Genomic DNA, 26,472 nt, shown 5'->3' with positions numbered 1-26,472 from the left:
ACAACATTCTGTAAGAAAGGATGTGTGTGTGTGTGTGTGTGAGAGAGAGAGAGAGAGAGACAGACAGACAGACAGACAGACAGAAAGCTGTTACTGTGTTCTTCACTGTCATAGGAAAAGAAACACCAGATTACCATTTCACCTTATGATGTTTTCCCCAGTTAAAACAAACACCGAGATTAGGCACTTGGTAGAGAGCCCAGCCATAGCAAGCATGAGGGTCTGGGTCTTGATGCCTGCATCCAGGCAAAAGCCAGGTCACAGCACTGGAGTCCACCGGCTTGCCAGGCTGGCTGAATTGGTGAGCTCTGGGTTCAATGAGAGACCTGGCCTCAAAAAACAAGGCACAGAACAACTAAAGAGGAGGACACTGGGCGGTAACCTCTGGCCTCTCCAAGTGCACATGCGCACACGCATGCACATATGCACAAACACATGCATACACATGCAAACACACATGCACACGCACGTGCGTACGAATAATTAAGGTCTTTTAGAAGTCACTGAAAGAGAACTGACTTCCACTTTAGAATTCAGTCAACATGTGAATTCTGTCTATATGCATATTCTTCTCCTTAGAACCAGGCAGTGAAGGCTTTTCAAGTATTCTGAGAAAAATTACAAGGGATGAATAACAGGAGATGAATAAAAATGTCACTCCTGGTTTGAAAGGATCACCCGAGGCCCTTGCAGCCTCGGGTTTTATTACTTTCACTTCTCTAAATCCCACAAGCTGCCTCTCAGCCTGGAGAGCGAGCAGCTCCCGGAGCGGGACCTCTGACAGGTTTATTCACCATTCACATCAGTGCCCATTTACTGCTTGTCTCCTATACATTAAAGCCCATGCTCTGTGAGTTTATGGCCTATTTAATCCTGTCATCACTCTACCTGGGGCAGCTGGGGCTTCTGAGGAGCCTCCTTGGAATGACAGTCCTGACTGGCTCTTCTAAGCCCTGCCCCTCTGAATGTCTCCTTCCACCCAGTAAGGTAGCGGCTTTGACTCCCATGGTGCTGGTGGCCAGGGACATGGACTCTTCAGAAAGTCCACGTTTCCGAACCACCAGAAAGTTTGCTGTTTCTGCCGTCAAATGGTAACAGGATATGGGATGGTCCTACGTGAGGGCCTCCCAAGACAGCCTGGGTGCTAATGCAATGATGACGTCATACAACAGTTTTTTTTTTTTTTTTTTTTTTTTTTTTTTTTTTTTTTTTTTTTGGTTTTTCGAGACAGGGTTTCTCTGTGGTTTTGGAGCCTGTCCTGGAACTAGCTCTTGTAGACCAGGCTGGTCTCGAACTCACAGAGATCCGCCTGCCTCTGCCTCCCAAGTGCTGGGATTAAAGGCGCGCGCCACTACCGCCCGGCCATACAACAGCATTTTAGTGTTCATCTAATGTCGGCTCTATAACACAGCAACGTAAGTCACTGTATCATTTGATTATCAAAGATCCAATGTGGATCAAATTGAAAGCAAACCAAGGTTGAGAGATGATCATTCATTCACTCTTCTGTCTGTCTGTCTATCTATCTATCTATCTATCTATCTATCTATCTATCTATCTATCTATCTATCTATCTATCTCTGAAACAAAGTCTCTCAGGGTAGTCCTGTCTGTCCTGGAACTTACTCAGTTCAAGACCAGGCTGGCCTGCCTCCACCCTAAGTGCCGAGATTAGAGTACCACATTTTAAAAAGGGAAATGTCAGTTTACCTGCATAGAGCCTCGATGGCATCTCTGTCCAAGAAATCATGTTCTCTCTTCACCAGAGCCACATCAATAGGGAACAGGAGATCTGTAGGGAGAAAAAAACAAAAAAACAAGTACAGTTGAGGGCCCAGGCCCTGGTCAAATTAGCTTGTTTCGGCAATGCCCTATCTACTGTTCCCACAACGCCTCATCCCCTCTGTGGGCGCATGTAGCGATTCCACTCGTGGTTTAAGTCAGTTCTAAAGCAGTTGAGGAACGCGAGTTGTTTCTCTGTTGTAGACAGAGTTCAAAACACTTTCTGCTTTCAAACTAATTACCAGGCAGGAAACGCCTGCTCTGAGTTATAATTTAAGCCAGGTTGAATACAGTAAGGAGTCTCCTTTGTGATGGGGCTTAAAAAAATGTCTTTGCTCACAAGCCGTCAGGGAAGGGGCCACGGGAAAAACAAAAGCAAGCTCAGAGACAAAATAGAACCCTGGCCAGGAAAGACTCAGGGAACAATGGCCAAGGGCAGCTGGAGGGACTGGTCCATTTACATGATAGGCTATACCGCAGAGAATCCAAGATATGCTATTTTAAAACAAATATTAGCCCTTCCATATGGCAGCCAAAGGGTTAACTCCCAAGTAAAACAAAGGCCTAACTACACACTTACTGCAAAACAATGGCAACCAAGCCCCTAAATCTGTGAGGGTCCAGTGCTCTCAGAACAAGGAACTGCTTGCACCAGCCTGAGAGCAGGAAGAATTGCTCTGCACAGCCTGCAGAGAGAGTGAAATAGTGATTACAAGCCTGGGGACCTGGGGGTCTACAGGGAGAGGAGTGGATAAGGGTTGCTTACAAGGTGTAGACAGGAAGTTGGCTGGGAGGAACTGACTAAAGGTATAGGGTTACTGAGATAGCTATGAGTGACCACGGTTGTATTTTTGAAAATGGCTAGTAGACAGAGGATTATGAATGTTCCCCCAGACAAAACAATAATAAATATTTGGGATGACAGCTATGCAGGTTCTGATTACTACATATTATAAACATGTAACATAATGGTAAGCCATGTTTTACAATATATACTTTGCGTCAACAGAAAATTGAAAAGATTAAATATGTTTTTTTGGGTTCAGGATTTTGAAATAAAAATCCCTTCAACTTCCAGACATGATGGCATATGCCTTTAGTTACAGCAGAGGCAGGCAGATCTCTGAATATCAGGTCAGCATCGTATACACAGAGGTTTGACACCAGCCATAATTACAGTAAAACCCTGTGGGTAAAGGTATCCAACAGAGCAGAGAGGAGGAAGACTACCAGGGACGATGGAAACATGACAACAGCTCTGAGATTCTACTGGGTAAAGGTAACTCATTCCTGTGTGCAGTCCAGCTATGAATGCTGATAAATGGCCTTTCCAGTACAAGGCACATACAGTGTCCCAACTCTGTGCTTTTTTGTGGGTCCACCAAAAAGCAGAAGCCATCATGCCAACAGGATCATCATCATCATCATCACCACCATCATCATCATCACCATCATCACCATCATCATTACCATCACCACCATCATGCCAGCAGGATCACCATCATCATCATCACCATCACCATTATCACCATCATCACCACCATCATCCCAACAGGATCATCACCATCACCATCATCATCATCACCATCATACCAAAAGGATCATCAACCACCATCACCATCATCATTACTATCACCACTATCATGCCAGCAGGATCACCATCATCACTACCATCATGCCAACAGGATGACCATCAGCACCACCATCATCCCAACAGGATCATCACCATCTGTAGGGACATAGCCCCACCCATTGGGGGCGTGTTCGCCTCGGGCTAATGTTTACGGATAAATCTGCCGGGCGTGAGCCCAGCAGCCCTTTTTTTCCTTTGGCTCCGCTTTTCCGGTGCTCCGCGGGAACCTGTGGTCCTGTAAGTTTATTTCCTTATTAAAGCTGTATATATCTATATAATCTGTCTACATTCATTTGCTCCGCCACATTTGGCGTCCCAACGTCGGGCTATTTTGCCCCCGACCCGGCACAGGGGGGGCGCAAGCTCCACCTTTCCCGGCCAGTTGCCTGAGCTCAGGAAGGCGATTTACAGCGCGCTCCCTGCTCGCTCTCCCTTCCCCCACTCCAGGCCACTGGTTTTTTGGGATGATTGGTATTTGTGAATTACTGTTTATAGAAAATTGTACTGGTACTGTTTCTTGTATACTGATATGTTAAATATTAAATGTGAGTGTTCCTACCTCTATTTTTGTATAAGTATGCTTATAACTTTGTCTATATTGTATTGATACTTCTACCATATTACATTGTACATTTCTACCTCTGATACTATGACATTGTTTACAGTTAAAGATCATTGTCTTCATATATTGCACAGTTCTTTATTCTTTTAGTCTTCAAAGTTAGATAGGTATTGAGAATTATATGTTTGTCATATTTATTTTTAAGTTTATCAGGTCTTTTAGTTACATAGAGATTATATTTAGTATAGATAATATGATCTTCAGCCTCTTCAAAGAGCTGTAGAAAATGGCCTTTAATCTAACCTAAAATTTCTATGCCAAAGAGACACAATTACTCCTGGCAACACCACTCTACTCCCGAGAGAACGTTGAGCACCAAAAACACTCCACTGGGAGTTTGTCTTCTTGGCAGAACTGGCCTTTGGGTTAAGAAAAGCCCATACCTCAACTTCTGACAAAGATACAAAATATCCCTAAGTGGATAAAACAGGATTGTCTTATCTTGCCAAGACAGGGTAGGATAGTCCTAAGAAAGTTCCTTGCCTTTAATAATGATATGCCAGTTATGTTAGGCCTTAGCCAAAGTTGGTTGACTCAACATTGCAAACGAGACTTTGGATGATTGCCCAGGTAGTCAGTTGTCTCTGTCAATTGTTACACATTTTGGATATCTCTCGATTGTTAAATAATCTTTATTCCCTTCTCAAATCTTTGACGGAGTTGAAGATTATATAATTGTAGTTACTCTCTATGTTATTTAGACTCCTTGAGATAAAATGTTTAGCAAAAATTTTGTTCTCAATATTGTTTGTTATATTTATTATTTGTTATTATTGTATATAGTTGTATTTGGTTTGGTTCTATCTTATTTAGACAAAAGGGGGAGATGTAGGGACATAGCCCCACCCATTGGGGGCGTGTTCGCCTCGGGCTAATGTTTACGGATAAATCTGCCGGGCGTGAGCCCAGCAGCCCTTTTTTTTCTTTGGCTCCGCTTTTCCGGTGCTCCGCGGGAACCTGTGGTCCTGTAAGTTTATTTCCTTATTAAAGCTGTATATATCTATATAATCTGTCTACATTCATTTGCTCCGCCACAACCATCATCACCATCATCCCAACAGGATCATCACTATCACCACCATCATTTCAAAAGGATCATCACCAACACCACCAACATCCCAAAAGAATCATTACCATCAACACCATCACCACCATAATCCCAACAGAATCACCATCCATACAATTCCCTTGGCCTTCAAAGTAGAAAATGCGCTGCTGGGATGGACATGGCAAGGGTTGAGAGCTGTGGCTAATTAGTCACATCCTTGTTTCTGAGTTGACTTTGATGTTCTTAACTTACAATCCCTAGTTTTATAGCATTTACAGCATCTTTTGGAAAACAATGTTGAAAGCTATCTCAGTATTAGTTTACCATCTATTCTTTTGTTTTGACAGGAGGCAAGAGTTGGATTCCTTTGACCCTGACTGATAATATACGCAGACCAAGGACATTGTTATAGCTCGATGGCCAATGGAGATCTGTAGGGAATTCAGTATTCCAAGTGTATACTTCTTCACCAGTAGACAGAGGGAGGGCTAGTGACACTGTCATAGTGACCACACAGAGAAGGAAAACAGTGAATATGAACGCAAATTACTAATAGAATCACGGTCACATAGCCTACCCTTTGGGGACTCAGACTATTAAATAATAAGCCGAGATCAGAGGAAATACTTTTAAATAGTATATAACATAAAATCTATGAATGCAAATGGAAAGTTTTAATGTCCTTGCCTGCTAAGCATATGTGAAAAACCAACCATGCTATTTTAGCCGTTTCTAAGTTTCTATGCTATACTTAAGGTTAGCTTTCTGATCCAAATGAACAACAATTCTGTTTTTTAAAAAACACCCAGGAATGACCAACTGTGAGGAATGCAAGAATTCAATCAATCTTCTTATTTGCCTAGACTGTTTGTTGAAGGAACTGGTTTTACAAAATGATGGTTTATTGATGAGTAGAAGCGGTCTGAACCCAATTTCCAGCCTGGGTGTAGAGGGAGGAAGTGAAAACCTGCAAGCGGCAAATGGAGCTAATCAGGAAGATGAGGACTCTGTGGGCGGCCGTGCCACCGAATGTGTGTAGCTCGTTCACCTGGCATAGGGGCAGGGTGAGGTGGGAAATGACTGCCCAGAACCTGGGCCAGCATATTCCAGAGTCAGCCTAGGCTTCAGATGACTTGGAGAGGTGTGGCAGATACCAGCAGGGACGATGGAGCCTGCATGTTAGGACTGTGAAGGTAAGACAGGGCGACTGGAAATTGAATTCACCAAAACCAACAGGCACAAGAAGGCGCCTCTTAGCAGTGAATCAACACCCCAAAAGGACATAATTGAAGGAAATTTAATCTTAAAGAGGAAAACAAAAGCCCAGCCACTGGAAATCCAATTACCTTTCCCTAGCTCCAGGAGAGCTGTAAATTAGAAAAGCAACAAGTGCTGTTCCTACTTCACCTCCAAAGCCCTTTTAATAGGTCGGAGGTCTTGTCTGAGGGCGGGCAACTCCACCACGCTAAGTGTTGGGTCAAAAATCAAAATAAAAGAACAGTAAGAAATTGCATATATGCTGTGAAATTGAGGGACATTAAGCTATTTCAGAACATAAAAGTAAATCATCACCGAGTGACTACATTAGGAATCACTCCACGCCTTGCTTGATTTGAACACTGCCTATAAAATGAGAGCCTTCACCCCACGGTCTAGTGTCTTTGGTATAGGAAGGTACTCTGCACACTACCAAAAGACAAACATAAATGCTAATCCAGCCATAAACCCTTCACCTACAATGGTGTCCAGCCTGTAAGATAGGTTAGGGCAATGGTGGGAGTAACCACCACTGGTTACTTTGGGAGTAACCAACCAAGATCTGATTTGATTTAAGACCCACACCATAAAATAGAATCCATACCCGACACGGCTTGGCTGTGCCAGAATCTGAAACTAGAGAGCCCAGGGACCTCGGGTAAGGTCAAGCACTACTGATCTTAAAACAAAACAAAACAAAACAAAACAAAAAAACCCAACAGCCTGTAGTGCTACAAGGACTCCTAAGGACACTCTTTTACACTCACGGACCACTGTCTTGCTTAGTCATCACCAGAGAAGCACCGCCCTACAGCAGATGGAAACAAATTCAGAGACCCACAGCCAGACATTATGCAGAGAGTGAGAGACCTCGAACACTCAGTTCTAAATGGGTGAGGGTTTCTCCCTCCAGGTCGCCTTGAGTCCTGAGTCCTGTGTCCTGTCATCCCCACCCCACATCAAATCCCTCCCCTCAGGAGGCAGGGAACCCTGCAGTAGAAGAGTCAGTCAGAAAGAGTTTAGCTTTATCGAGAGAGAGAGAGAGAGAGAGAGAGAGAGAGAGAGAATATATTAAACAAAAAACAAAAACAAACCCAAAATTCATGAAGTTATGTGGGTAGGGAGGTGGGGAGGATCTGACAGGAGTTGCCCGAGGGGGAAAACATGATCAAAATATATTGTACAAAAATTTTAAATAAATAAAAACAATTAAAAAATTAAATATTCAAAAGAAAATGATCTATAAACTGGAGCTCACTATTTCAAAGCTGTGATCATTATAACATAATTTCATATGCAGATAATAGGTCTCCCATTGAAATGAACAGCCAATTCATCTCAATGGATTCAGAACACTTGGTATCGGCCCATGGAACCAGAGCCTCAGAGGAGTTATACTTGGCTGTCCCTAGCATCCTGTCAACTTGACACAAGCCAGGGTCAAGTAGGAAGAAAGAAGCACACCAGAGAAAAGGCCTCTATCAGATTGGCCTGTAGGCAGGTCGGTGCTGCATTTTCTTGATTAATGATTGATTTGGGAGGGTCCAGCCCACTGTGGGCAGGGCTGCCCTTAGGCAGGTACTCCTGGGTACTACAAGAAAGCAAAGTCAATAAGCAGCAATCTTCTATGGCCTCTGCCTCAGTTCCTCCTTCCAGGTTCTAGCCCTGACTTCTCTTGGTGATGGGGTGTAAGCTGTCAAGATGAAATAAACCCTTTTCTCTGCAGGTTGCTTTTGGTCATATTGTTCATCACAGAGACAAAAAAAAAGCAAACTTGTACAGTGATCTTTTAAACTTTAATTGTCCTTTCCTGTTTTGGTGTGCCGGTGTTTTTAGGATCTGGCTTACTCTCTGCAGAAGGACAAGGCGATTCTATTAATACTATGGTTCTGTTTTACTTTTCTTTTGAATGGTGGGAGGCTTGGGTACTTATCCCATTGTTTTAAAAGATGAAATATTTAACTAAGTGACAAAATGTCTCCGACTAAGTCCTGGATTCACGAGGTCAGTGTTACGAATACGCTGACTTCAGATAAGATGGCATCCTTGCCTTACCTTCATAAAGCTGTGCATACTGGGGGAATCCAGTTACCCGCAGCCAGTCGCAAGCTTCCTTGGCTTCAATTTCTAGAGACAAACAGAAGACGAATTGGTTAGCCACGTTACCCCTCCGTGTGACTTTCCTGCATTAACAAAGTGATTCTATCAGACAAGCAAAAGACAACTTCTGTAAAACGATATATACCTACAGGCAAAGGAACCAGCAAAAAGTTCATACCCAAAGGCTTACATTTTGTACAGCCTGCCATCTTTTTTAAAATGAATGCGATGATCTGTTTTCTCTTTAAGGAGAACAGAAGGGGCCTGGAGCTGTAACTCAGAGGTACAGCCATGCATAAATAAGGCCCTGGGACTGATCCCCTGTGCTGCAGAAACCAAAGCAAACAAAAAAATCCAAGATGGGTTCCCAGCAGTAAGTTACTCCGTGCTGCTTCTGGACGCGCTTCCAAAACGAGACGCACAAGGACAGAAGGGGTTGAATAACTGAGCTGAAGCCCAGCTGGTCTAACAAGGCTTATTATTTTCTGCTTCAACAAAACCCCACCAGATAACACCCTGACATCTAGAGCAGAACCTGGCTGGGCACAGTTGCAGCCCTGTGGCATCTGTGGATTGGGCCTTTGGCTAGCCAAAGACAATGACAACATGCCTTTAGGAGCACCGGTATTCCTCAGTGGGAGGGAGTCGCAGCAGGCTGCCTCAGGAAACCAAGGGCACGATGTCACTGAATCCCAGCATCTTGGCAGGCTAACTGCCTAATAAAGGCCCCACTTCCCCGTGGTTAAACATCTTGTAGATAATATTGCTAAACAGAGGGGCCAAGAGCAACTGACACGCTGTGTTCAAATCCACTCAGGCACGCATTTACAATCCTGTTAAAACTGACTCGCGGAGGTGGTCCTGGACACATTAATTAGTTTCTGTGTTTGCACAAAGAATATTCCTTTCAACTCCTCTTCCCACCTTCTTCAGGCCATTAGAGCGCTTGGTTATTTAAGGCTATTCACTTGACAGACGTCTCAACATTGCTTAATCAAGGCCAGATTCCCATCTTCATTAAGCCAGATGTCAATCTGGTGGCCTCACGTGTCTACTAAAATGTTAAGGTTTCCCACTTACTGTTTTTTATTTTTTATTTTTTTAAATTTAACTTATTCTTTTTTTTTCCCCTTGTCCTTTCAAGAAGAGCAACTTTTAAAAACTTTAATTCGCCAAGGCAAGTTGGAATGTCGTTTCTAGGCACACCAGGGAGCAAACTGGTTTTTCCGAGGGAGTTAATACCCAGCTGAGATGAGGGTAACACTGGACCGTTACGAAATACCATCTTAAAGGTTGCTTTCGTGAGATGAAGTAGTACGACTAAACATAAGGTTTAGGACCCAGTGGGCAGAGGCTAGCGGGGTATGGACGCTTAGGACCCAATGGGCAAGAGGCTAGCGGGGTATGGACGCAGAAGAACTTCCTTGTTCGTGCTGAGTAAGGTACAGAGATGTGAATCACCCGAGCCCAGTCTTCTTCATGTATTAATTTTTAAATTGAAATTAGTGCATTTATTTACTTTGTGACTGTGTATGCACGTGGCCTGTTTCCTAAGGTGTAAGATGTGGAGATCAGAGGACAATTTGTGGAAGTCTCTTCTCCTCTTCCACCATCTAGATTCTCAGGGTTGGTGGTCAGCACCTGCTGATCCATCCTGCCAGCGGTCACGTATTTTTTTAAAAATCCATGTCTTGTCTTCCTAAGGATTAAGGAAGTTTTCATAAGATCGTAAAACAGCTTCTGGGAGAGTATTTTAAGGAGGAAAAACATGATTGCTTAACATTTTATTTAAGACTATGAGAATCAAAATTTCCCTCTGAGGAGCCCTCCTAATTCTCAAAGAGGACTATAGAAAGAAAAAAAGGCTGCTTGTTTTTAAAAAGTGTTTTATTTTTGGAAATTATATTCCACCATTTCTCCCTCCCATACCTCTCAAATATCCCTCCTTGCTCTCTTATAAATTCATGGCTTTTTAAAAAATTGTTTTATGTGTATGGGTGTTTGCCTGAATGTAGATCACGTGTTTTCTGGGTGCACAGGGAGATCAGAAAAGGGTGTCGGATTCTCTGGATCCGGAGTTAGACATGGTTGTGGGCCACTGTGTGAGTGCTGGGAACCGAACCTGCGTCCTCTGAAAGAGCAACAAGCATTCTAAACCACGGAGTCATCTTTCCAACCCCACATATTCATGGGCTCTTCAAAACATTTAAAATCATTCAGTGTGTGTGTCCTTAGAGAATATTTCCAAAGAACAGACTGCTGGACACAGGATAATAGATGGTTAAAAAAGAGTACTTGCTTTCTTATTCTCTCAGTTAAAAGTCAGGTGACTAGAGACTCTGAGCATTGGTCCATTTTGGGGCACATGCAGACAGGGCATCGGGCTAGTGTACATATAAAGGCTTAATTAGGCACCAGCTTAGAAGATTCGGACACCTATTTCCAGCATGCTCTTGATTTTCTCATTCAAGTGGTTTTGTGTTGAAAGGTGGGAAAGAGGCAATGCATTTTTCTAAAGCATCTTTACATCTGTTAACGGAATCCTTTACCCACAAGAAGAACATTTTACCTACATTAATCACGTAAGGTGCCATGCAATTTCTGAAATACCCAGATGTCTACAGCTGGCTTGTGTCTCAGTTATTCCCTATCACTAAAAAATGGCATGTTCTCATTCAGTCCCACACTGATGTCACCCAGTCACTTTCAGGACCACCTGGTTAGCAAACAAATAATGTGAGCTGGGGAGATGGCTCTGGGGAGAAGAGCATTTGCTCTGCAAGCGTGTGGATCTGGGTTCAAGTTCCAGCACCCATGTAAAAACCATGCAGACAGGTGGATCCGAGAAGCTCCAGCCAAGCCTGAGCCTTCTGCACGCCGGTTCATTTCCTCACACTGATCCTAATACACGCTCACGCACCCTCAAGATACAAGATCCTAAAATACAGGTGGAAGCAGTCAGCCAACTCCCCTTAAGAAAGAGCTCTATGTCCCAGGTGAGAGAAGAAACAGGGGCTCACAGAATGCTAGTTTGTATAGAGCAGAATTTTCCTTTGTAGGGAGGCAAGGGACAAAGTTTAAGATGCCGAAGCAGAACCAGGGAGATGGATGTTGAGTTAAAGGTGTTCTTGCACATGTCTGATCAGCTGTGATTGATCCTGTGGAGAGAACTGATGACTGAGGCTATACTTTGAGCTCTACATGCACACCAAAGCATGTGTTGTACATGCACGTGCGCGAGCACACACACCCACAACCAGGAAACACCACGGCCTGTTAGCCAGTCACTTCAGCATCTCCCCCGCTCACTATAAGGGTGAACCTCTTCCTTGAGTGCAGGTGTGTGGTGTTGTGCGCGCCACGAGTGATGGTGTTTTCTAAAACAGCGAGGCCACCAGACTCAAAAGCACAATGGCCACACAATGAAACTTGCGGACGAGGGGTTCTGCTAAGCAAGCCACAGACACGTATGTTAAGGAGGAAACAGGAAATTTTTCTTGGAAGCAGCTTAGCTGCTGGTCGTTCACAGAGCAGTTCTGTGCGTGAGATGAATGAGTGTGCACGGCCGGGAACCCTTAGCCCGTATTTACACATTTCCTGGCTGTATTGGATGCCCCCATCTTCTCGCTATACCTTAACTGTAATCCTTTACCCATGACAAGTCACTGTCAGTGTGCCAACTTTCCCCCAGCCAGCAGCCACCTTGCTGCTGAGCTCTGCAAGTTGAGTGACAGCTCAGGAGTTTAAGTGGGCTGCAATACCGTCACAGTGGGAACCTGGGGGTTTCTTTCCTTCTTTCCCTCTACGCCCGCCCATCACAGGCTCCAGGAAATCTGTTTCTTCAAAGAAATGCTAAGGAATTAGGGAACGCTAGAAGTCCTGCTACAAGGAAGATGTGTGGGCAAAGGTTCCTGTGTACAGAGAGCTGCTCTTGCTGTGGGCAGGCAAGTGGGGCTTTCAAATCCAAACCAAGATTCATTCCTGCCCCTGGGTGACACAGGATTCCTTCAAAGGGAAGAAAGGGCTGGCTTATCAGGTTTTCGCCACCAGGTCAAGGAGGTCAGCAAGGCCAAGCACACAATGGCTTGAGTAACAGCCCACCTTCACTTCGTGGGTGGGGCTCATGGGGTGGGTCATCGGGAGAAGCATTCAGGTCCATGGAGCACAGAAAGGTTGTAAGGCATCAGGAACTTCTTACGAAAGCCAAAGGCCACCCAGCCCCATGTATTCACATTGGTTTCGTCGCAGCACGGACATCTCATTTTATAAAAGCTCCCTGCAAGTGTAGGCAGGACTGGCTCCCCTAGGAGTCGCGTGTCACCTCCCCACAAGTTCCCAGTGCCGCAGTTCTCAACCTGTGGGTCATGACCCTTTCCCAGGGTTCGCCTAAGACATTGGAATCCGCATAATTTACATCACGATTTGTGGCAGTAGCAAAATTACAGTTCATAAGTAGCAACGAAAATGATTTTATGGTAGGGGGGTCAGCACAGCATGAGGAACTGTGTGAAAGGGTCCCAGCGGTAACAAGGGTGAGAATCACTTTCCTACTGTATTCCTTTGTCTTGGATTCTAACAACTCTTGGTTAAACCTCTCCTCCTCCCCATCCCCAACCAGTTCCATGAACTACCTAGACTGGTTTTCACTAACCACGGATTTCCTTCTGTCCCACCTCTGCTTACAATTGTCCAATGACTTTCTATCATCTTTGACTCGAAATTCAAATCCCTTGGCAAAGCCTGTGAGCCTTCCTAACCTAGCCTCTGCCGGTCTCTTCAGATCTTGAAAGGCCTCTAAAGGTAAGCCTTCTTGGTTCCCAGGATGGAGTCTCTCTTTAGACTCCAATACCCCCCCCCCCACTTTCACCTCGCAAACCTCCCCCTCTTAAATTCAGGTCCATCTCAAAATACTCCCTTTTGTACACTAGAACCACACATAGATTTGTCTTAAAAAATGTAAAGAAAAGGAAGTTCAGCAATATTTTCATTTCTTCAAAGGCAGATTAAGAACTTTCACCTGACAACTATAAAAATAATGTTAAACACGCACAGCTGCCAAAGGCTGGTTATCAGGAGTTATCTATGCAGAACGAATTCCTGCAAGGGCCAAGTCCCATAGAATACTTACTTCACGTTTATTAAACGCCAATGTTATCTAATCGCGGGAAGGATTCTGAGGGCATCTCAGCTGCATTCCTACCTCAGGTGCCTAAAAGAAAATTCCAAGCATCTAAGGCACATATTCTGGAAGTTTCTGGGAGTCAGGGCAATCCTTCAACTGGGGCTTTGGGCAGACCCACATCCACTGGTGGGGCATTAAGTGAAAGAAACCAGCCTGCATTTTTTTCCTTCGACAGTCTTTCCTTTTTGAACGAGGTGAGCTGGCATATCTTCAGGGATAATCAAAACCCCAAGTTCCTGCCAAGCAGGAAACCAGGTGGAAAGGCATGCCACAGCCCCGGAACAGGGGGCACAATGACCCTCTGCCCTCTTTGCTGGAATTACTTAGGTTTCTCAAGAGCTCTCTAGGGCCCGTGTGTTGGTTAAGTCCCAAAAGATTTAAGTCAACACCAGTGAGGCCCTTTCCCCCCTCCCTCCGTGGAAAGCCCGAAAAGGGGCATATAAAGCCAGGGAGCTGACCACACCCCCACCTATGCCCACTCCCATGCCAGCCCCCCAACTGATCGGGGCTCCCTGGCTTTCTCCTGCTCACCCCTTCCCATGCTCCTCTTCCACAGCGTGTTCTGTTTATATTCTGTGTGCTCGCTTTGTAAGCTCTGAGAATATTCCGTCCTTCTCCTTCATGGATACCCCGCAAATGCCACACTATTTTGCGGCAGCATGGTGGGTCCCTCAACAAATACACAACTGTGCAAATCAACCACTGATTTTATTTTCATCCTAGTTAGCTTAGTCTTCTGATTAATAACTCCAGAGAGGACCTGTTATACACACGGGTGTCCACAACTGGAAGGGCCTGCGTATGTACGCATGTACATGTAACCTGAAGGGATACAACTTTAAGTGCCTATGTACGTATGTATACACATGTAAACCTGGCGTTTCACACGACAGTTACGATACCTGCTTTCTGAGCTTTGGCTTCTCACACTTCCTTTCTGCCTACTGGTTCTTCTCCAGGAGAGTCTCTTCTTGTTCACTTCTACAATCCTAATTCCTCTCAATGTAGTGACACTAGAAACTGTTTTAGGAACATTTCCCAATGGTATGCATGGATGTTTGTTGACGCTTGCATCACTTAAACGTATAAACTGCTTTTTAATGAAGTAATGAGTTGACTTGTTTCATGAAGGCCATCTTCATGGCATAGAGAATATAATACCCCAAATACTTGCTAAGGGGGAGGCCTCCAGAGACCCCCAAACTAAGTCTAATTTTCACAGAAAACCCTTTGGCCTGTAGAAAACTCTTGGAATTCTATTTTTTGTTGGTCTTTAAAGCTTTACCTCTCAGGAGACTTTTTGCCTCTTGCGGAGGCAGGGAGCTGGGTGCTGACATGCACGGAGACCTTGCTCCTTCTAAGGGAGCTGGTTGAGCTTTTGGACAATCTGCTCCAATTCAGAGGCACCAGATGGTGTCCCCAGGCTGGAGAGTTTCTTGCCCATTCCAAGGCACTCTCATTTAAATTACCTAGCCCAGCGGGCTCTCGGTACTAGTAAAAAGATGGAAGCTGGGGGAGATTCTTTTTAAGTGTTCTCTCCATCTGTTGAGGATTTGGAGGGAGATATGCTGCTTTCTAGGAGAGAATATTCCTAGAAATAACGTAAGGAGGGGAATAAAGAAGCCACTCCCCCCCCACCCCCGTGAGGTGATGACAACTTAATAAAGGGTTTTTACTTTGAAAGGAGGGAACCTCTCTGGAGACACCCTGAAAGCCTACACCTTGATTGAGCACTTGAGGGGCCACTTCAGCGATGCAGAAATGACAGCGAGTGACATGTCCTTTGGGCCTCCCCCTTTGCACAGGCATTTGCAAAGTACTGCTCTTCCCACTGGAACCAGGCAAGGGCGAGCGGCGGGGCTGTGCTGATGAGCGCTCCCGAGTGGCAGACTGTCAGGAACTTCCAGCCTCCACACCGAGGCATCTCATTTCCATGAATAGAAAATATCTCCCAGCTAATCAAAACCTGGCACTTGCGCTCCGGGACAAAGAGGTCAAACCGAGAGGGAACTGATCCATTAAGGAAGTGGACGCAGTAACATCACTTCTCGCTGTGTTATGCCAGTCTAGGAGGAGATAAAAATAGAACTTTGCCCCGCCCCCATTCTTTCACGGTATGTGATGGAAATATCACCGCAAAGCCCATTACTTTGAATGCCAATTAAGAAAAGAAGTACCATTAGGAGCCCACTGTCTGTCAATCAATATATACACATTATGTATTTCAAGGATTTTGTATCAACTACTTAAAGACAAATTACAGACTAAGGGAAATGGCTTGGATTAGGTCTCTGGGTGCTAACAACCTACATGAAGACAGCTTCAAGAAAGGGGGTGACACAGCTTTAACATGCCCTTAGTTTACAAAGCCTCAATTCTGGAAAAGGTGGCACAGGTCTTGAGGTTAGACAGTCAGTGCCTGAAGGCCACATACCTGATTTTTTTTTTTTGTCTGGGTTGGGTTTTTGGTGGTCAAACTTACACAGGTTAGGTAAGAGTGGTATATCCCCACCCCTACACGATCCGGCCAATACCAAAATAATCTAAGGAAAAAGAAGCATATTCCCATCTTCGTGATGAATTAACTAACCATTTTCTTTAAAATTGCTGGGCCTCTCCACAGCCCAAGCACACACTATTTAAGAGTTAAATTTTCATTCATATCCATCTACTTAATTTCTTATAAACACATTAAGAACCCCATTTTGTGAGGGCCCCCGTCTGTTTACACAGGCCAACAGGAAGGGGTCTGGAGTGTCACTGGGATGACTGTGACCTTGGACACTGAACTTCTTTCTAGTGACCTTGGACACTGAACTTCTTTCTAGCTCAGCAGGGGACAGGCTTTTCCGAGGAGGCCTTTGCAAAGTTCTGGAATTTCCCTCACAGTGACTTCCACAGATGCCCAAGCATCACACAAAATCCCCTTTCCACATCATACCATTTGGTTCGGAAGAAGGAATTCGGTGGACACTGGCTCTCTGAGGAGGCCTCCATCTTATCCAGACTGGAGAAAACCATCCTGGATCTGCCACCCGAGTGTGACATAGGGCCCACAGGCAGAATGGCCTGGCTGCAGGGCAGACCCACACCTGGGTCACAAGTCTTTTCCTCGCTTGCTTCCTAAGCGTGCTGGGCCTGGGAACGCTACAAGTCCAGGGTGTGGAACACTTTTGTCCCTCCGACATCCTTTGGAGACTGCCACAGGAGAAGGAAGGCGCCTCGCGACAAGAATCAGGAAGCCACTTCCAGTTCCCTCCGCGGGACACTGGAAGGCGGGGCAGGCGAGAGATCAAAACGTGGACGGATGGACCGGAGGTGTCAAAGGCATCTGGGGACCCAGCATCACAGAGTCCACTGCTCCAATACCTTTTGATTTCCCCCTACTAGGGGAGAGGCTGGCCTGAGAAGGCCACTGAGTAGAAGAAGACGTGAGTGGGAAGGACCTGGTATCATAAACACCTAAATCTAGTGACAGAACAAAACTAGGGGGGCCTGATGAAGAGAAAGCTCTCCATTGTGTGCGCTTGGAGGCTTGGGGTGCAACTAACACTTTACCTCGGGTGCCCCAGAGCCTTACTTTTTAGCAGGCAGAAATTCTGTAAGATGCCAATTACTGATACCTAGCACACATTTCTCTTAGAAAGCGTTTCAAAGTATCTTCACTGGAGAAAACACTGCTCCATCCAGTGGAAGGTAGACTTTTCCAAAAGTGGCCCCTGGGACTCCCTCAGATGTTAAAGACAGAAGCTCATCTCTATCTGCTAGGCAACAATCACCTGATCACCTCAGGGGTTCCTCAGGAGCACAGAGGCCCAGGAAAAAGCAGTCTTTGTAAGGCATGGCTGGAACATCCTAGAAAGCCTGACTCCTGACTGTCAGGGTCCACAAGAGCACACAAGCTAAACAAGCAAGGTTGTCTTCCTGCCTGCCACTACTTAGGATAGCAAGGACGAAATAGTATAAAATAGGTCAAGGTGGAGTCAGGCAATTAACAACCACCAGGGAAGCTCTCCTCTCCTTATCATTGATCTCCAGAATCCTCAACAATAACACAGGGGCCACCTCAGGGAGAAGTGTTGACAGACAGGGTGGGCTGACAGACAGGCCTCCGTGGCTGGAAATCTACCCACCCCATATTAACTGAGTGTCCCACTACACCCTGGCCCCCTTAGCTTCCATCTCAGCTACCCATGGTCAACTGAAACCAACGAAAAGTATGAAACGAAACACTCCAGAAACAAACAATTTGTAAGTCCCCTACAACTTCCACTAGGGCTTATTGTCACGACGGCCCTATCTTCCTGTTTCTGTTGTGAATCTTTTACTGTGTCTGATTTATGAATTTTATCATAGGAATGTATCTATGGGGGAAACATGGTCTACAGAAGGATGGCCATGTCTATGGTTTCAGGAACTTCTGGGAGCCTTGAGACATATTCCCCAAGGATAAAAGAGGACTACTGTAACTTGAGACCAAAAGAAAACACCCCTGATTGCACACAGTCACAGCAGTAACTTGCTCATATATATATATATATATACATATATATATACACATATAATATATATATAAAATTGTGACCCTCTTGCGTGGTCTCCCTTCAAAGACGACTTGTACTTGACTCCACATTCCTCTGTTCACAATGGCCAGAGTCAGAGTCAGAAACAGGACAGCTGTAAACGTCTGTTCCAAAGCCCATTTTTCTTCTCATTTCACAGCCCTGCGGATCAACGTGGGCTTGCTTGGGCTTTTCAGGCCAGAGTAGGCATTTAACTCTTTAGAAACTGGGCTAGTTTTAACTTGACCTTGACCACATAGGAGGAGACTTTCTATAGATGGGTCACCATAAAAGTCAGCACGCTCAGACTCAGAGAGACAGCTATGCTTAGATATTAGAATCACTCTCAGCCATTGGCTCCGGCGCATGTCACTGTATCACTGGCCTGTACAAATATTACAAACGACAAAGGACAGCAGCCGCCTTTCCGCTACTCGTTTGGCTTGTCAGGCGTCTGGTACCTGGGCCAGGTTGTCCTGACAATCCGCACAGAACCGAGACACCAGTCTGCACCGGTGTGGTAATATCCAGGGGGGAAGCGGAAACATCTGAGTTTATTTTTACTTCTGCAGGTCTTCTGGCTGTACAGGGCGAACGGCAGCAGGGTGGAGCAAGTATTGTCTGGAGCCCTTTAGGACTTTTTTTTTTTCTTTTTTGCGCATGGCCTCATTTCCGTCTTCCTGTTGCTAGGAAGGGGAGTTAAGCATGAGAAACTTGTGTTTACAATACTGGCCCATCCTGTCCAGAACAAGGCTCTCTTCAAAAGAGTCCCATTTACTTCGCTCACTGTACTCTGGATGCCCCCAATTCTTCTGGACCAAATCACTCTTCCTTGAATATTTTCAAATTGAGTATTTACTTGCCTAAGTCATAAAAATACCACTCATTTAAACATTGCATCATGATTTAGAATCTCCACAGGGACACCCAGGGAAACCCAAGTACTATTTTTTTTTTTTTTTTTGTATTTGAAACCACCTTTTGGAGCCTCACCAAGCTTCAGACTGGAAGCATCTTGCAGGGATCTCCTAGGGCCCCTTGAAGTCCCACAACACTTCTGCAATAAGAGCTGGTGTCCTAGACAGTTTAAAGCCCACTTTACGCAGCAATACCTTGCTGTGGTCACAACACAACTCTTAGCCTGTTCTAGCCTGTTTGGAGCAACATGTCACCCAGCTTGCGAGAAAGCAAAATCAATTTGTCAAAAGCAAACTTTTGCAAAAAGACAGCTTGAGAGAAAAATCTGTCTGCTGAGCTTCATTTTCAACTCTCCGAACAGTAGTACTAATGAAAAAATTATGCAGCCAGGCTAGGGCCAGGCTGCAAATCCGGCATGCCTCAATAAAAGCGAATACAGGCAATCTCCAGCATTTTCTCAGGAAAGGTCTCGAAATAACTTCTGAAGGCACATCTGCTAACCATTTGACACTCGTTCCTTAGGACTTTGGTTCTTCTGTTAGGGGGGCTGTTGCCTCGAAGGGCACCCCTCTGACCATCTGCTGCAATCTGCTTGCCAAGATGGCACTGGGTGCCTCCATTAATTCTACCCTTATGGTCAGCAAATTATCCCGCGGAGGACTAGCCTGCTGTCCAGATGGGAGCAAAATTAGTCAGCCACTTAGAGCCGCTGATAGGTTTACATTCTGAGTGCAGCAGTCCGCTGGGCTATTATTTTCCTTCATCTCTTCAGCAAACAGAAATTTGCAGGGTTAAAAAAAATGTAATTTGAGACTGGGCATTCTGCCTTCTCCAGAGCCTGATTTTTTTTCTCTCTACTCAAATGCGTCACATATGCCACCCCCACGAATCTTTTGGTAACGGATGGCTGTGCCAAGCATTCCTCCGAATCACCAGCCACAGCTTGAAGCAGCCTCTGACTCTGAGAATGAACCCATTTGTGACCACGTTGGGTGTAAAAAGCCTCATTGAAAGCAAAACCGGATGGGGCAATATTTTTTTTTTCCTCCTCTACTGAGCAGATTAATGACCTTAGGCAGGGCTTCCCGTTTAGCTGTTAGCATCATTCGGGAACAGAGCGGACGTCAGTATCCGTCACCCCACGAGGCACTTTACGTGTAGTAGTTTATTTGAGCCTTACAACCTCCACTGTGTCAACAGTTACTACCCCGAGTTGCGGACGGCACAGTGAAGTTATGCCACTTTCCAGGGTCGCGCATCTTGCGCGATACTGATCCTCAATTTACTTCCCGCGCATCACTCCTCGCACCAAAGGCCATGCACTGAAATGACTCACAGAGACAGAAAATTACACCAACAGGGTGGGCTGCTGTTCTGGGAGCAACCCTTAAGAAGGATCAAAGGCTCTCAGCTCCTGACATTGGAGGAGGGGACAGGGGCACAGAGAAGGGCACTAGTCCAAGAGACCATCTCCTTGATTTAAAAAAAAAGCCTCAGGCCTGGAGACGTGTTTCCTTCCTTTTCTCCAGCCCACGAACTCTTCCTCTCACGCCAAGGGCGTGGGCCTCTAGTGGGGGCTTTTCAGGAACCGCATCCAACCACCCCACACAGCGGGAAAGCGCTGAGTTCCCATCCGAACCCCACGTGCGATGGGGGTTGGGGGTGGCCAAGCAGCAATCCAGACTTAGCCCGCCGAGGCTCAGAGATTTTCCCAGCGTTGAAAACAGGAGAACGACAACAAAGAACAGTTCGGTAAATGCACTCGGAAACAGTGCTAAGGAAACTTTCCTCAAGTACAGCTAAAGTCCACACAGTCCCTTAAATAACGCTTTCTTTGGGAAACAATACTGATTTGGATCGTGTACGGTGTAGGACAGCAAGAAGAGATAGAACCGTCCCCCAAAGAAGTCGCAATGGGGTCGCTCGCCCCTGGAACCCCAAGGCCAGTTTCTAGGAACAGAAAGAGTCTAAGTCATCCGGACGCCAGTACGCAGTCCCCCAGGCAATACGTGGCCAAGGGACATGACCCGAATTAAAACCTCCCTCTCCAAACTCTGACCCAAGCTGCTTAAACACACACGTTTTACTACTGAGAGCCTGGGGCGACTCCTCTGCAAGCGTGTCAAAACACACAACTACAGCACGGACTTGGCAGGGCGGGGTGACAAGTCCTCTTTGGCTGGTCCCCTCACCAGCTGACCCCAGGCAGACTAGTCCGACAACACGACACAAGTTCATCTTACGTGTTAGGATCATGGTGTCCGGTTCGTCTCTACACATCAAGGTCGACGCAGGGCTGCGGGAATGCACCGGGGCACCCCGAAGCAATCGGGATCCCACGCCGGGACCCACGGTGGCACCCGGGACGTGAGCCCTCGCGGTCGTCAGCACATCCTGTTTCGACGTTTCCCTGCCCCTCGCCCTAGCTCGGGCAAAATCGTGAGTTTGGACTGCCACCGCGAAAGGAGCGCTCTCAGGGAGCGGGACGCGGAGCTAGGGAGGCTTGGCTCCTGCAGCGTTGACGCTCAGCCATGGTCCAGCCTGGAGCGCACCACCTTCCACCCGCCTGCTGCTGCAGCGCTCTGCTCGCTGCGCGCCCTCCCGGCCGCGCCCTCCCACCGAGCCCGCCCCCACGGGCGGGACCCACGCGGCGACCTCGGGCTCCGCTCTGGCTCCGCCCACCGCGCACCAGTTCCCGCCCAAAGCCCTCCCAGGTCCCGCCTGCGCCTCCTCCGCCCTTTCTCGGAATGTTTTCCCAGGGTCTGCTCTGCTGCGGCGGCGGGAAGCGCCTGAAAGTCGCCAACTACTGGCCTCTGGGGTAAAGTCAAAAAGCCTGGAGGCTTTTGCTGGGTGCGGAGATCCGGGCCTCACGCTCACACAGGAGCCGCCTTGGTCTGTGCACCCGCAGGCTCTCATTCCGGTAGACATCACAAAAACTTGCCGTGATGGTAGGGACAGTGGAGAGGTAAGGATGGATCAGTGTCTCTTGATCAGAAAATGGGGAAAAGCAGTAACCTGGTCTTTGGGACACCCAAAGCCCCCACTAAAGCCCTCAAGAGTACAGACGGAATGTTGATATTAACATGGCTATGGAAGTTTTTCCCAGCACGCGGGGAAGAGCTAATATACTATGCATGCGTGCAGTCATAGCCAGTGCATTTCTGTGATATTTGGTCTAAGGTCACAGTTTCTTATATTTTTGGTTGTGAGCCTAGCCTTTAACGGCTGAGCCATCCCTCCAGGCCTAAGGTCACAGTTTCTAAAACTGCTCATGAACTAGCCCCCAGCCTGCCACTTACGATCTCTGATGGTGATAATCTGATCTATGTTGTTTTTTTTCTTTTTCAAAGGTTCAAATGATTCTCAAGCAGCTTAGGTGGAGGTCCCTCATGTCATAAGAAGGCCCCGTTTTGAAACTTGGAACAGAATATAATTAAGAGTAAGGTGTTTAAAAGTCAACAGCAGTTTTCATGAAAATTTACTTTGGAGTAAGTTGGTGTTTTATGTGTTTATTAATGGAAATTTGTTCTTTCAATCCCAGGAGAGCATTTACTATGGGGAGAAACCAGTTGACCCATATCCTTCTGGAGTTGACTTCTTACTAGGGAAGCTATACAAAAAACAAAGCAAGTGGGAAAATATGCATTAAGTTAGATGAGGGGTGTTAGGCAGGCCAGGCAATAGATTTGGGGCCGAGTTTATTCTTCAGTAAGTAAAATGTATTCCCTTATACTTCAAAATGGATTGATTTTATAGCCATAAGCTAGGTAACGGATGAGACTCTTCCCGTTTCTACCAGTGGCACCCTGTTTTCCTACAAGAATTCCTCATTTTGGAAGCCCTCCATTTAGCAGACCTATGGCCAGGACATTTTCCTGATGGCGAATGCTGGGGACCCAAAGGCAGTGCAGAGTGCATGTGGCCTCTGCCTGCCAAGAGTTTATAGAAGGATGGGAAGAAATGGGGGTGAATGGAAACGAGGGACTTTTGAGAGCCCAGGAAGTGAACACCTGAATAGCCCAAGAAAATGGAGTTGTCCTCTGAAGTGTGGATGCCGGGGGAACTGTGAACGCATCCAACAATTACATCTCTGCAATGTTCAAGCCCCACAGACTAAATCACATATACTTTGCATACAACTTATGGGCATCCTCCCTACATACTTTTAAAATAGTTGTTATATGACTTATCATATGCAATACAATGTGAACACATGTAGATTTGCATATGATCAGTACAGATGCGGGGGTTTTTTTCCTCCGAATATTTTCTCTTTGCTATGGTACTGTGTGGGGGTCAGAGACCAGCTTTGTGTTTATTATCTCTTTCCACTTTTTTTACATGGGTTTGGAGGATCAAATTCAAGTCCTCAGGCTTGCATGGTGTCTTAATTTGTGTCTCTGATGCTGTGCCAAAACCCTGATGGGACAATAACTTAGAGGAGGAAAGGGCTTATTTCATTTTGCAGTTTATAGTCCATCGAGGGAGGAAATGAAGGCGGGAGCATAGAAGCAGGAACTAACGCAGAGGCCAGAAATGAGTGCAGTTTACTGGCTTGTGTGTGGCTTGCTCAGCCTGCTTTATTACGTAGTCCAAGATTCCCTACTTAGTAGTAGGCCGGGACCTTCTGTACCAATCACCACTCAAGAAAATACCCCACATGCTAGCATATAGGCCAACCTGATGGAAGCATATTCTCACCTTCTGAGATGAGTCCATCCTTCTTCTCAAATGACTCTAGCTTGTGTCGAGTTGACAAAAAACTAACTAGCAGGCATGGCCAGTGCCTTTACCTATGGAGTTTTCTCCTGACCCCCCACGGCACTTTATAAACATCTAGCTAAGATTTTTACCAAGTTGCCCAAGCTGGCCTGGAACTCAGTCTGTAGCCCAGGCAGACTTTGAATTTCCTTTCCTTTTGCCTGGACTTCTCAGGTAACTGGGCTCATGGACCTGAGTCACCTGGCCCAACCTCTGGATGTTTCCTATCAGTGACGATTTGAATCCATGGACCAGGAAGTTGTGGATTTGGTAGACCACTGGTTTATTAAATGGCACATCAAATTCCAACAAGAAGTCCCTACTCCGAATGTCCAGAAGGAAATGAAAACAATGTAGAACGAAGCCTTGGCTTTGACCTCTGTGAACAATAGGTGCTCTTTCAAGCCGGGCGAAGGGAAGGCTGGCAAAACCAATCAAGAGTATGGATAGACAATGCTGTTGATCAGACGGAAGAGGATCCCCAAGCCAGCTCAGAGCCCTTCCTGCTCACTTAGCCTTCCATTCATCACCATGGGCTTCATTTGTCTATCCCAGGCAGCTAGCCTTAAACTGCATTTGTCTGCGGCTGAGATCTGGGTCTCAAGGCACAGGACTCTGAGAGGTAGGCTGTCCCGGGCGCAGTACAGAAGATCATTTCCCATGAGCCAGCAGCCGTGGTTACTACGTAAGAATAGATAAACAACGCAAGAGCTGGGGAGATGGCTGCGGGCAAGGTCACTCGGGGCAAGCAGGAGGACCTGCGTAGGATCACGGCATCCAGGTAAAAAGCCAGACAAAGAAAGGGAGCCTGCTAAACACAGTACTGGGAGACTGGGGGATCCTTGCAGCTTGCTGGCTATAATGAGGCTAACCAAATTGGTGAGTGCTAGTTCTGGTAAGGCAGATCATAACCAAGGAAGACACTTGCCACTGACCTCTGACGCCTGGACAGGTATAAAAGTGTGTGTACACATCAACACATGTATGCATACATCACACACACAACGAAAAAAAGAAATCCTTCACAAATTAATTAATTTATGTATTGAATTATAGGTAGTTGTCATTGAATTATTGATTCCCGGTGGCATACTTTGAAGACTATTAAGACTACCGGTATAATGGCCTGTTATGTTCACCCCAGAGGCAAGTATTATCTGCATGGAGGCTATTCACAGCAGCTGCACAGCAGTCTCTATTTAGATTTATTTCCTAAAGACTTGGTGGACTTACCAAGGAGAGACAAAGAAATCTCAACAGCTAACTCCTAAATTGCATAGCAGAGGAAGAGAGCTATTCTTTATGATTATGGGTTCATACTCTATCTTAATGGTTGACATGAGATATTACTGATATTGTCCAAGGGCACCTTTTTGTGTGTCATCCCCCTACATGATAGAAACACAACACAACTTGAAAAGGCTTAAGCATGTGATCTCAATGAGGCAAGCCCCAGTGGGACAGGGCAAACTGGGTTACCAAGAGACCCTCTAAGAGGAGAGCTGCCAGGGGCTAGATGGGTATCTCAGTCATGAAGAGCATACACTCTTCTTGTGGAAGACCTGCATTGGGTTCCCAGCACCCACATCTGGCAGCTCCCACCCACCTGTAAACTCAGCTCCTGAATATTCAATGCCTCTGGCCTCAGAAGACACTTTAAGGTAATCCCCTTACCACATATACTCCTTAAACTGATTGCAAAAATGAATCTTAAGAGAAAGAGGGACAGAGGGAGAGAGAGGAGAGCTACTGGCCCAGTACTTGCTGTTTGGCATGTGCAAACAGAACAACCCCAATACACTGGGTAAAATGTCAGACGCTCTGTTCTGTTTCCCTCCCCTTACTTTGCTTTCTTTGCTATGTTGATAATCACACCAGCCACCTCTACATGCCAGACAAGCTCTCCACCGCCGAGCTATACCACCAGCCCCATTTATGTGTATTTATGTTAAAGCTTCCACTGTTTAGATGCTGGCAGCTAATTAAAAAAAAAAAATCTGGATCCATCCTGAGCAATTTCAACTTTGGGCTTCATTTATCCCTGGGGGCAATTAGTTTAAACCTCTGGTCTAGAGATAGGAGCCAAATAATCTCTGGAAATTTCTTTGCTTCCCTTAGGACTTGAAGACTCTTCTGTGCTTGAAAAATGTTGTAATGCAATTTGTGCTCAATGGAACATTGTGAAATGACTGGGGAAAATAGTTTTGATTTGTAATGCTCGAAGGAAATATGACAAAGAAACAAAATCTTGAAAATAATGTTAGCGGTTTTCAATTAGGGGGGCATAATTCAATTGGGAACCCAATGGCTGTCCTGAAAACACTCATTTACTTTTTAGCTTCAGTGACCTCAGTTTGGGTTCTTCCTGACTCCTTCCCCTAACTGATATTTAGGTTTTTTTTTTTTTTTTTTTTTTTTTTTTTTTTTGGTTTTTCGAGACAGGGTTTCTCTGTAGCTTTGGTGCCTCTCCCGGAACTAGCTCTTGTAGACCAGGCTGGCCTCGAACTCCCAGAGATCCGCCTGCCTCTGCCTCCCGAGTGCTGGGATTAAAGGCGTGCGCCACCACCGCCCGGCCTGATATTTAGTTTTTTTTCAGTTTTCACACAC

General features: G+C 45.9%; 1 protein-coding gene across 4 annotated transcripts in view; it reads right to left on the bottom strand.

The window, feature by feature from the left end:
• The window catches only part of Dlc1 (DLC1 Rho GTPase activating protein), a 323,702-nt gene that overhangs the window by 22,161 nt on the left and 275,069 nt on the right, over positions 1–26,472 (bottom strand). For 3 of the 4 annotated variants that reach the window (XM_057752361.1, XM_057752364.1, XM_057752362.1), the window contains 2 exons: positions 8,398–8,469; positions 1,711–1,792 (listed from right to left, as the gene is read on the bottom strand). In XM_057752361.1, coding sequence (XP_057608344.1) covers positions 1,711–1,792; positions 8,398–8,469 — 154 coding nt within the window. Of the gene's footprint in view, positions 1–1,710; positions 1,793–8,397; positions 8,470–21,347; positions 21,700–26,472 lie in introns of those variants that run through there. The other variant, XM_057752363.1, reaches the window with a different exon arrangement.

This window comes from Chionomys nivalis, chromosome 20 (genome assembly GCF_950005125.1).
Source record: "Chionomys nivalis chromosome 20, mChiNiv1.1, whole genome shotgun sequence".
NCBI classification, from domain to species: Eukaryota; Metazoa; Chordata; class Mammalia; order Rodentia; family Cricetidae; genus Chionomys; species Chionomys nivalis.
Note: the sequence above shows the minus strand (reverse complement) of the source record. Positions and strands in the feature narration are given on the sequence as shown.